General features: G+C 45.8%; 1 protein-coding gene and 1 pseudogene across 2 annotated transcripts; both read left to right on the top strand.

Moving 5' to 3' along the window:
• The first annotated feature begins 1,067 nt into the window (after positions 1-1,067).
• Positions 1,068-2,465, top strand: LOC136468513 (protein DETOXIFICATION 34-like; annotated as a pseudogene).
• Positions 2,466-2,627: 162 nt separating this feature from the next.
• LOC136471042 (F-box/LRR-repeat protein At4g14103-like) lies at positions 2,628-8,676 on the top strand. Of its 2 annotated transcripts, none has more exons than XM_066468775.1 (5): positions 2,628-3,036; positions 3,283-3,396; positions 6,496-7,392; positions 7,495-7,656; positions 8,177-8,676. In XM_066468775.1, the coding sequence occupies exons 1-5, from the start codon at positions 3,019-3,021 to the stop codon at positions 8,495-8,497; spliced, it is 1,512 nt and encodes a 503-aa protein (XP_066324872.1). In that variant the 5' UTR covers positions 2,628-3,018; the 3' UTR covers positions 8,498-8,676. The 2 variants fall into 2 exon arrangements, with proteins under 2 accessions (XP_066324872.1, XP_066324871.1); XM_066468774.1 differs by having other exon boundaries at positions 3,280-3,396.
• The last annotated feature ends 4,832 nt before the right edge of the window (positions 8,677-13,508 follow it).

Below are 13,508 nucleotides of genomic sequence, written 5' to 3'. Positions count from 1 at the left end.
CTTCAGCCGTGCGGTTCCACAACTTAGGATCACACAAAAGCTGATATTTTTTCCTTTTTTTATTTGACTTAGACTTAGGTAGTGTTTGGTTAGGAGTCAAGGTGGAGTGGGATGGTCTCGTCTTTGATTTCTAAGACGGGATGACTCCATCTTCTGTTTGGTTGAGAAAGGACAGGACCGACCCATTTTTTTAGTCCAAAGACATAAAAGTGGGATCAGCTACCTGATTTAGGTGGGACTCACATGCCAACCTCTTCTTATGCTTTTTGTTCCTTTCTCAGTGACATGTGGGACCTATTTATCAGTTTTTAAATTTTTTTTCGGATTAAGTCCACTTTTGGCCCCTCAACTGTTGTGTTGGTGTAATTTTAACCCTCAACTACAAAACCGTCTAGTACCGGTACCCCAACTATCAAAACTGTTCACTTTTAGCACCTGGATGAGGACAAGACTGTTTTGACCGACATTGAGCAGTTTTCACCACGCCACGACAGCGTGACGAACGCCAGCGTGTAGGGTGCTATGCTAGTGAGCCGGTGTAGGACCGGCTGCCTGTGTCTCTAGTTCTCATGCACCGGGTCTATAGAAGAGGGAGAGCCAGGCGAAGCGGATGATAGGCAGGACCCATGGGATGAGGTGGCGTGCTCCCATTGGCCGAGTCGATGTGGACAGCTTATCCCCGTCTTTGCCTCACGGTCATGGGCTCACGGCTCCTCTGTCCGTCCGAGAGAGAGAAAGCAGGAGGGAGGAGCAGAGCAGAGCGATGGTGAGGATACGGTCCGGCTCTGTCGGTTTGGCATGGCCTTGGCGGTGTTCTCGCAAGCTGCGGTGACAACGGCGGCGCAAGTCGTGGACGACCGCAGACGTGGAGGTTCCGGCGGATCGGCTTGGATGGCATCTTCCATTCCTTCCTGTTGTCCGCGTGTAGTAGCTAGTGACCGGGAAGGGAGAGCAGGGAATCAGGGCGAGTACAGCGTTCGACGACGTCGTTGTCGTCTTCGGTCTTCTCGTCCACACGCGGAACAAAGAGTAAAAGAGGAGCAGAGCAAGGAGAGCAGAGCAGAGCGATGGTAGGAGCTTGGGCTCAGCGGCGCGGCTCCGGCGGGATTCTCATCCGTGCGGCCATTGCGGCAAGTCAAGGCGCGGGCGGCTCCGGCGATGCTCAGCTTCAGTGCGGTGGCCGCAGGCGGCGAGGTCAGGAAGCAGCTCCGACGGTGTGGCTTCAACGAGCGTGGCGTGAAGTGCTCGACGGCTTCGAGCTCCGGCACGGAGATGGCCGAGGTAGCAGGGCGAGGAGGCTCAGTGCTCCTGTGAGCCGCGGTGGTGGCGGCGCTCCAGCGCCCGAGCAATAATGTTGCGGCGGCAGTGTCATCCCGCGTGCACACGAGCTCCGTTCCGCGTGGGTCGCTAAGATGGCGAGCTCGACGACCTTTTTATAGGCGGCCAGGTAAGGCGCTGCGGCGAAGATATACTTCTCTGCCGTGAGGATATTTGCCGGCAATGGTGGCAGGGCACAGTGCGGGCAACAGCAGGGCTTCGTCCACGCACGTATGCCCTGGGCTGGAGTGATGTGTTGGCAACGAGAATCATGGGGAGGAAGATAGGCCGCTTTAGGAAGATAGGCCGCTGGCGTTCCCGACGCAGAAGCTCCTGCAGGCTCAGGGCGAGGTCGGCGCGCTGGCGTGGATTGGCGCCGCTGCGCTGGCGGCACACGTTGCCATGCTCGCGCTCTTCGTGCCCGTCCTCGGGTGGGGCCTCTCCGAGGCCACCGCTGCCTACGGCGCCACGTGCTGGCTCGTCGCGCTCGCGCAGGTGGCCTACGTGACGTGCCGCTGCAGGGGCAAGGGTGGGACGGCCTCTTGTGGGACGCGCTCCGGGGGCTCTGGCCTTTCGCCAGGCTCTCCCTCGCCTCCACCGTCATGCTCTGCCTCGAGGTCTGGTACATGACGGTGCTCATCGTCCTCACCGGACGCCTCGACGACACGGAGATCGTCGTCGGATCCGTGTCCATATGGTAGGTACTCCAGTCAGTTCTATGATCCATCCACCATATGCATGATCGATAAATGATTGATTTCAGCATGAACCTGAATGGTTGGGAGGCGATGCTGTTCATCGGGCTGAATGCGGCGATCGGTGTGCGCATGTCCAACGAGCTAGGCTCCGGCCAGCCGTGCGCCGCCAAGCACGCAGTGGCGGCAGTGGTGGTGCAGTCGCTGGCCATGGGGCTGGTGGCCATGGCGCTGGTGCTGGCATACCGCAACAGCTTCGTGGTGCTCTTCACGGGCGACCAGGACATGCAGGCGGCCGTGGGGAAGGTGGCGCACCTGCTGGCGGTGACCATGGTGCTCAACATCGTGTAGCCGGTGATCTCCGAGGTGGCCATCGGCGGCGGCTGGCAGGCGCTGGTCACCTACATCAACCTCGGCTGCTACTACGCCGGTGCAGCTCGGTTGAGTCGATGACGCGTGGGCTCCACATTGGGCAAAACCACTTCAAGTTGGACAAAACAGCCTCACCTTTGTCCATGTGCTAAAAATGAACGGTTTTAACATACTAGACGTTTTTTTAGTTGAGGGTCAAGACCAACCCAATACTTTGGCCAAAAGCGGACTTAATTTTTTTTTTCCTTCTTATCTTTATCCCTTCAACCGACGGCCGCCGTCCCACCGCAGACCGCACGCGCCGCCTGCGCCTTCGCGCTGCCCAGCGCTGCGGCCCGCGCCTCCTCCGCCGGCGCTCGGCCGTGCGCCACTCCACTTCCTCCTCTCCTCCACTGCCTGCGCGTTTCCTGCACCAGAGAGGAGCCGGTGGAACCTGTGTTGGGTGGCTCCGGCGGCTCCGCCACAGTAGCGCTACAGTGCCGGAGCGGGAGCCGGCCGGAGCCACGCAAACACTCAAGTAATTGGACGGAGTAGACCATCACGTGGGATCCAATTTTGATCCCATGCATAGTCTGCAGCAGGGGGGAACGAGGCGGCCGCCAAGCTAAGGAGATTGGAGCACCACCAATGCGAAATGAAGAACCATCCGGAGGTAAAATTCTTTCTTTTATCCTTTAGACCTGATGTATCGTCTCCTGCGCCTGTCTCAGATCGATTATTATACTAGATAGATAGATCTATATTCCAACAAGGATTCCAATCCAAACGAAAAAAATTATGGAAGAAGTATCCGGTCGAGGTTCGGAGTTCATTATCGATGTCGGTGCCAGGGTCGCTTATATATCTAACCCGTGATTTGTTTTGTTTTGTTTTGTTGGCTCTCTTCTTGCAGCAGCAGCAGCAGCAGCAGCAGCAGCGTATGGAGGGAGAGGCGGCGGCCAAGCGGAGCAGGCTGGATCACCAGCGCGGGCTCAGCGACGGCTCCTCCTTCCACATGGAGGACCTACCAGAGGTAAACCCCCATTATGATAAGGCTGATGGAGCATGCTCTGAGCCGTCCCTTCTTAAGGAGACTTTTTGTGTCAGTATGCTACCCCTTCCCTTATGAACCATCAAATGTTTGCTTTACCTTTCGCCTCTCTTCTATCGGCCTGTGTATGGGGGATGGAGTATGCTAAATTCAATTCCGCCATGGAGCAAACTATCTCATTTACGTGCACACCAGGAGCACTTTTAGATGCTTCCACCTGCATACTGGTCATTTGGAGACTCCCTGTTTCAATTTCTGTGCACAGAGTCCAGATATCATCTTCAAGTTTGCAATAATTTTGGTTCTATAGTCAATTGTAAATTTGCAACCTGCAGCATTAATACCTGATATAGGTGGTATCAGTTTATTCACCAGGGCCTTCCAAGTGAGATGCTGGATTTTTTTTCCTCAATAAAATACCTTGTACTTTTATCCCTCCATTTTTTCTCTTTCCCTGCATAAATTCATCAAAGCTCGTGATTTTCTCCTGGTCTTGTTCTACTAAACCTATAGCTATCTCCATATGACTTCGTGTTTGACATCCGTACACTCCTGCACTAGCTTGAGTTGTTGTATTGAAACTCCTGACCCTTCTCTCGCCATTTTACCTATGTGATTCGATTATTCTATATTGTTCTCTATCTCTACCCTCAAAATCAAAGGAGTATCATTAATTGCCAGCAAACAATCGTCTATCACTCTGCTTTCCATGGCTTAAATATCTAGCACTCCTTTATGTTGTCTGTGGTATGAAATAGGGAAATTTACCTACATGGCCCTCTTAAAACTCAGGCTTCCTTTCTTGGCCCTGAAAATTTCCAACTTACCTATTTGGTCTCCAATCCGACTTTCGATTCCTTATCTGGCCTTTCCGTCAATTCGACCCTGTAACGGTGTTAGATGAGAGACGAAAAGTCGATTCTACCCCTGGACGTAAAAGCATCGTTTTTTATAGTTTAGAATTCAGTTTTTAATATTTTATAATTCAAATTCTATACTGTACATTTTGTATATGCTTGTAAATTGCATATGTTTCATTTTGAGCATTATTTTCACTTCTTGCACATAATTTTAGAGCACATCATAACTACAGCATTAGCACGTATTTTTGTTTCCAGACATGGAGCCAATTGCACATATAAGGCCTTGTTTAGTTGGCGAATGGTACTGTAGCACTTTCGTTGTTATTTGGGAATTAGTGTCCAATCATAGTCTAATTAGGCTTAAAAGATTCGTCTCGTGAATTTTGTCTAAATTATGTAATTAGTTTTATTTTTTATTTATATTTAATGCTTCATGCATGCGTCCAAAGATTCGATGTGACGGGGAATCTTGAAAAATTTTGCAAAATTTTGGGAACTAAACAGGCACTAAATTCAGTTCACACATTTTTGATATCTCAAATAAATTCAGTTCGCACATACTGGACATCTAAAATAAATTCAGTTCGCACATAAGTCAAATAAATTTAGTTGTCACATACACAAGCTAGTTTGTAGATCTTGTTTGCGTTACTTAGGTTTCTTGTTGAAATAACAGATTTGATCCAAATTCAAGTTTCTTGTTGAAAATTAAATTGTTGGGCAACAGAAAGAAGTGCAGAAAGGATATTAAATGTTTTAGCTTTGAGATGGTTGTGGATTCGGACTTGACAAATTATAAGGATCTTGTTGAATCAGTGGTAGAAAGGTATCCACCAGGTTATTTGGAAGTTGCCCATGTTCAATATTATGATGAAGTTCTAAAAAGCAACGAAAAAGAAAGTGCTTGGCAAAGAGGCGGTAAACAAGCCAAAGGTGATACTTGACAGCCCCGCAATGGGCACACGAAGCAAAACTTCTCTGCCTGCTAGCCCGGCGATGAGTACAAGAAGTAAAAGAAGGCTCAGCCTATGATTTCTCATGTGTGTAGCACTAGCTTGTGTATGTGACAACAAAATTTATTTGACTTATGTGCGAACTGAATTTATTTTAGATGTCCAGTATGTGCGAACTGAATTTATTTGAGATATAAAAAATGTGTGAACTGAATTTATATGTGCAATTGGCTCCATGTCTTGAAAAAAATACGTGCTAATGCTGTAGTTATGATGTGCTCTAAAATTATGTGCAAGAAGTGAAAATAATGCTCAAAATGAAACATATGCAATTTACAAGCATCTACAAAATGTACAGTACAGAATTTGAATTATAAAATATTAAAAACTGAATTCTAAACTATAAAAAACGATGCTTTTACGTCCAGGGGTAGAATCGACTTTTCGTCTCTCATCTAACACCATTACAGGGTCGAATTGACGGAAAGGCCAGATAAGAAATCGAAAGTCGGATTGGAGACCAAATAGGTAAGTTGGAAATTTTCAGGGCCAAGAAAGGAAGCCTGAGTTTTAAGAGGGCCATGTAGGTAATTTTCTCTATGAAATATATAGTTAAAATGAGCCTGGCTTCAAAGCCTCACAATTTTACCCATTGGGATTCTGTGAAATCCATAGCATTATTGTTATCTTGGGTTTTCCAATATATGACTTTACTATCAGATAACCAAGCACATCTTAATAAAGTCTTCACTATTTTTCACTGTTTCTCAAAAGCCAACACTTTGCTATCAGATAATCAAGCACATCTTAACAAAATCTTCAAGATAGATCCCTAGGACATATCTTGTGCATACTTCCCATACAGCATACGGTTCTCCCGTGCATCTGACGCCTAATTTTTACTCTGGTGGCTCCCAATGTTCATGGATCTATTTTTCATAGCATAATCTGGTCTAGTTCTTCTTCCCTGTGTTCATCATCCTTTCTGGAATTTGGTAGAATGTAAAATCTTCTAGACTCCAGTGCTCCATCATTGCTGAATTTTGTGGTAGACTGGTAGTAGATGCATTTCTTTCTAGTATTTTGGTTCTTCTGCACTATGTGATCTGTTTTGGTTTGGATTTGGATTTGCATGTGCTTAGGTTTTCCTTGGGGCAAAAAAGGCTTTAATCATTGTGTCCTGGGTCCTTACTCATGAGTACTAATGATTATTTTATCAGGTGGTTTGATCAAAACTAAATCCTTGTCATCCTTTCTTGTTGCAGGAAATTCAACCTCTTGTATTGTCACTGCTGTCACTAAAAGAGGTTGCAAGGACAAGCCTTGTGTCAAGAAACTGGAGAAAGCTCTGGACACGGTATCCTAATCTATGCTTTGATGGCAGTAAAGATGGGCCCACTGATATGGATAGTGTCAAAATAGAAAGAGCGAAGTTCGTTGAGACAGTAAATTCTATTATTCAACATCACAGTGGAATAGGGCTCAATAAGTTCAGTGTCAGGTTCAGCCTTGGGATGGACTCCTCAGATATTCTTAACAGGTGGATTTGCTTTGCCACTGCATCAAAGGCTAAGATTATAGCTATGAACCTGTCTCCAAAAGGAAATTATTTAGAACCAAGCAAACAAGTTCATTACTTCCCTCTTGAGGCTTTAGGTGCTCAAGATGGCCCTTTTATCCAGTGCCTGTTTCTCACCAATGTTTCTATAAAGCCCCACTCGGATATATGTGGCTTTACAAAGCTCAAAAGCCTTCATCTGCACTGCATTCAAATTATTGGAGATCTTTCGGGCTTGCTGTTAAATTGTTCCAGTCTTGAGGACTTGGAGGTCATTGCGTGCTCAGGGGTGACTGATCTGAATATTCCACACCAACTCAATAAACTTAGGCATTTGCTAATTTCCAATATGCGTATCCAGATGGTTGAGTTTCATGTTCCTAATCTTTCTCATTTTGGGTACAAAGGTAGTGTGATTCCTGTAGTGCTTCATGGTTGCTCAAAATTACAGAAGGCAACCCTGACTTATCACCGAACATGGTCTGAAGAAGGCAATAATAAAGTACTGGGCCATGTGTTCCATGGAATTCCCAGTGTTTCGGCAGTCAAAGTGCTCCACGTGCATGCTAATACGTACACAGATCAACCACTCTGGTCCTCACAGGTACCTACCCAATGTTTATCATTATCTTTGCTTGCTTCCTAGCTAGCTGTTCAAAATGTAAGTGTTATTATTTCCTTATCATTTGTTTTGGTCATGTTTCAGGCGCATTCGTCGATAACAAGACCAGCAAGCATGTTTCTGAATTTGAGGCATCTGACTTATGAAATAATTATTTTTACAAAACTTGCAAATAGACACAGCGGAATTCTTCAGCTGGCTCAGTATTTGTCTTTTGTGCCGCAGCTAGAGACGCTGGAAATGCATGTGAGTGGTCTCCTATTTTTGTTTGTCTTTCTTTCTTTCTTTGCCGCCGAACAGTAGCCTCCTGTTTGTTGTGGGGGTGTTTGGTTTCCTGGACTAAATTTTAGTTCATGTCACATCGGACGTTCGGATGCTATTTAGGAGAACTAAATATGAGTTAATTATAAAACTAATTACACAGATGGAGACTAATTTACGAGACGAATTTATTAAGCCTAATTAATCCGCCATTAGCATATATTTACTGTAGCACAACATTGTCAAATCATGGACTAATTAGGCTTAAAAAATTCGTCTCGCAAATTAGCCACAATCTGTGCAATTAGTTATTTTTTTCGTCTATATTTAATACTTCATGCATGTGTCCAAACATTCGATGGGACAGGGACTAAAATTTTCCTGTAGGAACCAAACACCCCTGCATGGATGGACCTAAATAAAAGTAGACAATTATTTGGCTATATATATATATATATATATATATTGCAAAAAATACTGACAGAGTTCCTGTTGTATGAAGCAGATGTTGTATCATGTATCTGTTGGTCGCTGCTGGCGTGGTGATGGAATCTCCTGCCATATGCGCCGCCATGATCACCTCAAGACGGTCTACATGAGCGGGTTCCGGTGCTACCGAGCTCAAGTCGAGCTGCTGTGTGGCATTCTGGAAATGGGTACTGTGCTCGAGGACGTGACCATTGAACCAGTGGTGACAATACCATGGGGCCTTGAGTCGATGAATTTTGTAAGCATACCTCGGGACGAGATTTGTGAATGGGCTCACCGTACCTCACAACGGTTTGGTAAAGCTATTACTGTCGCAAAACGGCCACCACCTCGGTAAGAGTGTTGGTAGTTAGTGCCGTGCATGCCACTTTTACAGATTTCATTTCAGCTTATTATTATATAATAAAGCCAAAGGAGTGCTACTCACTGTATGTATTTTCTTTGCATGAGAATAAGTTGTCTCCGTGTTAAGATTTGATTGACAACGGAAGCCTCGGAATGGTTGTTTTTATTTTATTTTATATTGAGAACTTTGATGCGGTAGAGGAGTTACGACCGGGGACATTTAAGGGCAGTTCCAATGGAGAAACTGATGCGGTTTTCATAACACAAGAAATTATCTCTACCTCCTACAGTGGAGGTGTCTTTATGTAATAATTATTTTTTCTCTCTTTTTTCTAACTCTATCTTCTTTTTTTCAATGGGAGTGGCACGAGCTCTCTGAAAACTGGTGGTTTCTCTCCAATGATAATTTTATAGTTTCTTGTGCATTGGGTCAAGAGAAAACCTGATTTCTTCATGAGGAAATCATTTCTATGATTTTTGCTTTCTTTCTTCATTAATTACGTTGGCATGTCAGCATTTTGTCTACGTGACAAGTCATTTAATGAGGATAGAAACCATCATTAATACACCGTTGGGATTGCCAGCTGGCAACCATGGGTGACGACGTCTTCACGAACGCATGGAAATTAACCATCTGCGGCGATTCTATGAAAAATTATGATCCACACTTTGAATTCAAGCATCTCGATTCGTTACCCTAACATATCGGGATGCTCGGGGGCTACCCAACTATCAAAATTTGCTATAGCAAAGAAATTCAGGGGTACCTGAAGTAGTTAGTCTGAAAATCACCCATAAACATCGGAATTTCTTTTTGCCTTTTCTCCGTATTTTGTAGCGCCAAAAAATCGCGGAACAGATCTGGAAGTTCGTCTTCAACTATTCACAACAAGGCGAATCATCGCCACCACTAGCGGTGGCAGGACTCACCAGTCCCAACGGCCCCTAGCCAATCTATTTTCTCCCGATTGTGTGCTAGCGGCAGCTCCAACACTTTGACCAAAAGCTGACTCAATCAATTAAGAGTGAGGGGGAATTCAGGAGGGCTATCAACCTGGCCCAGGGCGTTCGGCTGGTGCACTGCTCGCTTGTTTCAGCTTATTCTCCCTCATAGAATACTATTGAATCATCCAAAACCATCCGAAATTCACTGTGCTGGGCACCATCCGAACACGGAGAGGCACTCGTTTCTCATGTAACTATGCCTAATAAATCGAACAAGCTCGAAGTACGTACCCTCGGCGGATGCATGTCCTACGGGGAAACTAAAAACTGGTTGATTAAATTCGGCCAAAGTACGAGCTCCCGATTATAGAAAAAGAGTGTTACGACGTGCCTCCTGTAGAGTCTACCTAGCCGTTGTCTTATACTAAGGCACGGGCATCACTCGTTCTACCCGATCGCAACTCGAAGAGTGACATGCACTACTACGCCTGCTGCTCATGTGCTCGTCGTTCGCCCTAGTGATGCCTATACTAGGCCACCTTATTTGATTGCTAAACTTGATGGACCGCTAGGTCCAGATCATTTTGAATGATCATTCTCGCAAATGACCCAGCAGGTCCGGGTACTCGGCTAGCCCGATTCACCCAAAGAAACTCCAGTTGAGCAAGGCAGACAGGTAAAACTACTATAAAATATTTTTTTATTTAACAAAATCTCATCGTATTACAGCAGGTGTAAAGTAACAGACATTAGTGGAGCCAAGATGAGCACCTCGGGGGAGGGGGGAGGGCTAATCAATAGAGATTTAGAACAAATGTCGAAGATTAACGGTGAAATCACGTTTTTTTCTACAGTAAATATAAAGGAAAATCACTCTCACAGGAGGGGCTGCTGCCCCCTAGCCCCCCCCCCCCCCCCCCCCCCCCCGCGGATCCACCACCGGTAACAAAGACTTGACATCTACGCCTCAACCTTACAAAGGAGATCCCCTGCGCTTGTGCAAGCGAAACTGGTGGAAGGCGTATCTAATTTGGCTAACCTTCACCAGACCCTTATCAAGGGCCATGACGAAGACATGAAGAAGTCCGGCGGAGGTTAACCTCGCGAATCTTCCACTAACATCTCCAAGGGGGAGAGGAAAGCATGGATTGCGAAGGAAATTACCCACGTCGCCCATTATAGAGTCGGAGGGAGGAACACCCAATATTCATCGACGGCGCAAGTCGATGAATAGATACGCAGAGTGTCTGGAGCAAGATCTGCGGCGTCATGACACCTCCCGCTGCATGACCACCACCGACTGCCCAACTCGCTGAAGTCCACCACCGATGCTACGATGTGGGAACCACAGCCACACTCGCCATGGATCCCTCCTGAAAGCCACCGTCGCGGAGTGCGATTAGTAGCCCGGGTCACCAATGGCAGCGTTTCTCCCCATCTTCGCGAAAACTTCCACTAACACCCGGAGGAGACAGCCTTGGCCGTGGCTTGGCCATTACCAAGCATAATCTCGAGAGCCTTAGCACGACGACGCTGAGCTTGCAAGGAGATGGCAGGCGACATATCTACGAGCAACTCCAAACAGCTAAAGCACACACGTTGCCCTATCAACATCTACAAATGAAGGAGGCCCATGAGGAACAAGTTCTCCCAACACAACTTAAATAGCCCTTCCAGCCTTCCAAGAGATCAGGGCAAGAAAGAACAGACGACACTCATGACAGCACGGTCATCCAAGCGGGTCACGAGCGGAATAGCAGGAGCGAGGAAGGCGAGGCGGTTCGGATTCCCTGGCACATTCATCCTTATCTTTACAGGACTTGGTGATGCGCCATTAACTGATAGACTAAGAGCTGCACTTATGTTCAGGAATCAGAGAAGTTAGGAGCCACGCCTCCAGGAGGTTCCATCTCCCGAACATTCTCGGCACCCGAGAGGCACCGTAGCACAGGGAACTTGGCCACCATCAGAATCCTTGGAACTCAAGGAAAGGGTGGCACGAGAATCCCAGAGCACCCGAATGGTTTTTTGAACACCCGAAAACATTTTGTGCACATCGATTCGAGACCTCGGCACCCGAGGAACATCGATCAGGGCTCTGAGCGCCTAAGGATCCACGAAGATCACTGCTACCATAGGATGAAGCTACGCAATCAGCTCGTCACTAAGTCCTACAGGGGCTACTATCGGAGATATGGGCCTAGGGGTACCTCACCGCCTGTATATCTGCCCTGGGCCTGTATGCCAGGTTGAAGACGACTAGGACGAGGCCTGCGTATATGGGGTGCTGCAGCAAATGTGAAGATCGAGTCAAGTACAAAGATAGTCTATATCCTGAGATCTACGAGAAGGGAATCTAATATGTCTGTTGTAATATTCCATATAACCGACTAGGAAACATATCTTGTAACCCGATTGGATCTCTCGTAACCCTACCTCCAGACTATATAAGGAGGGTAGGGGACCATCCAATCGATAGAGAATCATAGAGGAAAACATCATAGCAGATAGCCATAATCAGTGACCCCTTGTAACCGAGCATACGAATACAGAGAGAGCTACTTCAAACTGGACGTAGGGTACCCCGTACTTGAACCAGTATAAATCTTTGTATCTAGTGTGCTACCCATCTGATTTGCTATGCGCGAATACGCTGATCTATATTGTCGGGGTTAAAACCTCCGATGAAAACTAAATATATTAAAAAGTCCGGTCGTCTTACAGCGAAAATGAGAAAAGTAAATGATATGGAGTCCAATTTGAAAGCTAATTGTACGTTTCTATGGCCCGCCACTATCTCCGGTACCTACCCATATATAAGTTAGAGCATCTCCAGCAGGCTACCTAAACGCACTACCTATCCTGTATTTGGGTAGTGGAGGCCAAAAACGCACTCCAGCACAAATCAATCCAAACTTGTTTGAATACTTTCACAATACATAAATCCATTCAATCCACTTATTAAATATCATCTTATGAACTTATCCAACACAAATCAATCCAAACTTGATTACTAAGCTATTTATCCATTCAAACATCTTATAGCAAGCAACATTGTATATTTATCCAATTCAATCAACTCATATGCACCCAAATAAAATGATCAACAAGAGATATACCTTGGTTGGCTCATGACCATCCAATTAGCAAGCTTTAACTCAAGTGTTTTTGCAAGCCATCAAATAATCCAATAAATCGCCAACAACTAGACACAATGCACTTGTTTGTTAATAGCACTTGGACTTCACTCAATTTGTCATGGCATTGGGATAATGATCATCACTTATCAATACTTGGCTCAACTACATGATTAACAAGATGAATACCATTTGAACCAAGCCTCCAATGCCAATGTTACCTACATTCAATCATCCACTTTTTGATGGTACCCAAATAATTTTAGGTCCTCTCAAGTTAGGAGCAACATACTTAGGCAAAGCCTTAGTATGAGTAGCAGGATGTTTTGCAATATCAACCATAGAGGTACCATTACCATCCCTTCCTAAGCATAGAATCATCATTAATTGAAATAGGCTTAGAAGTGTTATCTAGGGGACATGAATGTGCCATGTGTCCCCTTTTTCGACATGAGTAGCACTTTCTCTTTGATTGATCCTTCTCTTCCTTGCTCATGTGGTGCTTCCCATTGCCTTGCCTCTCATGGATTGTTTGAGCCTTCTTCTCAAGCTTGGTAGGACACTTAGAGGCAAAATGTCTCGTATTTCCACACTTGAAGCACTTGATGTGAGCAAGATCTTTCTTCTCATCTTTATTCTTGCTCATCATCTTGGCATCTTGAGTTTGCATTGGATGCCTTGCCTTTCCACCCCTTCTTGTTTTCTTCTTCTTCGTCATCAAGTCATCACCATCTTCATGATAGATCTTGACTTGCTCTTGGGGTGTCTTCTCTTGCTCAACTTGTGGCTTTGGTTGATGCTTCACTTATTGCTTCACTAATTGCTTGGTTGGGCACATAGAGTTAAGATGACCCTAAGTGCGGCACTTGAAGCACTTGGCATGCTTTAGCCTCCCTTCTTCTTTTATCTTCTTGAACTTCT

Source organism: Miscanthus floridulus, chromosome 8, assembly GCF_019320115.1.
Source record: "Miscanthus floridulus cultivar M001 chromosome 8, ASM1932011v1, whole genome shotgun sequence".
Classification (NCBI taxonomy): Eukaryota; Viridiplantae; Streptophyta; class Magnoliopsida; order Poales; family Poaceae; genus Miscanthus; species Miscanthus floridulus.
The sequence above is the reverse complement of the archived record's forward strand: the minus strand, read 5'-3'. Positions and strand labels throughout refer to the sequence as shown.

Excerpts from the sequence above, each read along its gene's own strand:
- LOC136471042 (XM_066468774.1), top strand. Across the intron at positions 7,393-7,494 it reads AACCACTCTGGTCCTCACAG|GCGCATTCGTCGATAACAAG; the intron begins GTACCTACCCAA and ends GTCATGTTTCAG. Across the intron at positions 7,657-8,176 it reads TAGAGACGCTGGAAATGCAT|ATGTTGTATCATGTATCTGT; the intron begins GTGAGTGGTCTC and ends TGTATGAAGCAG.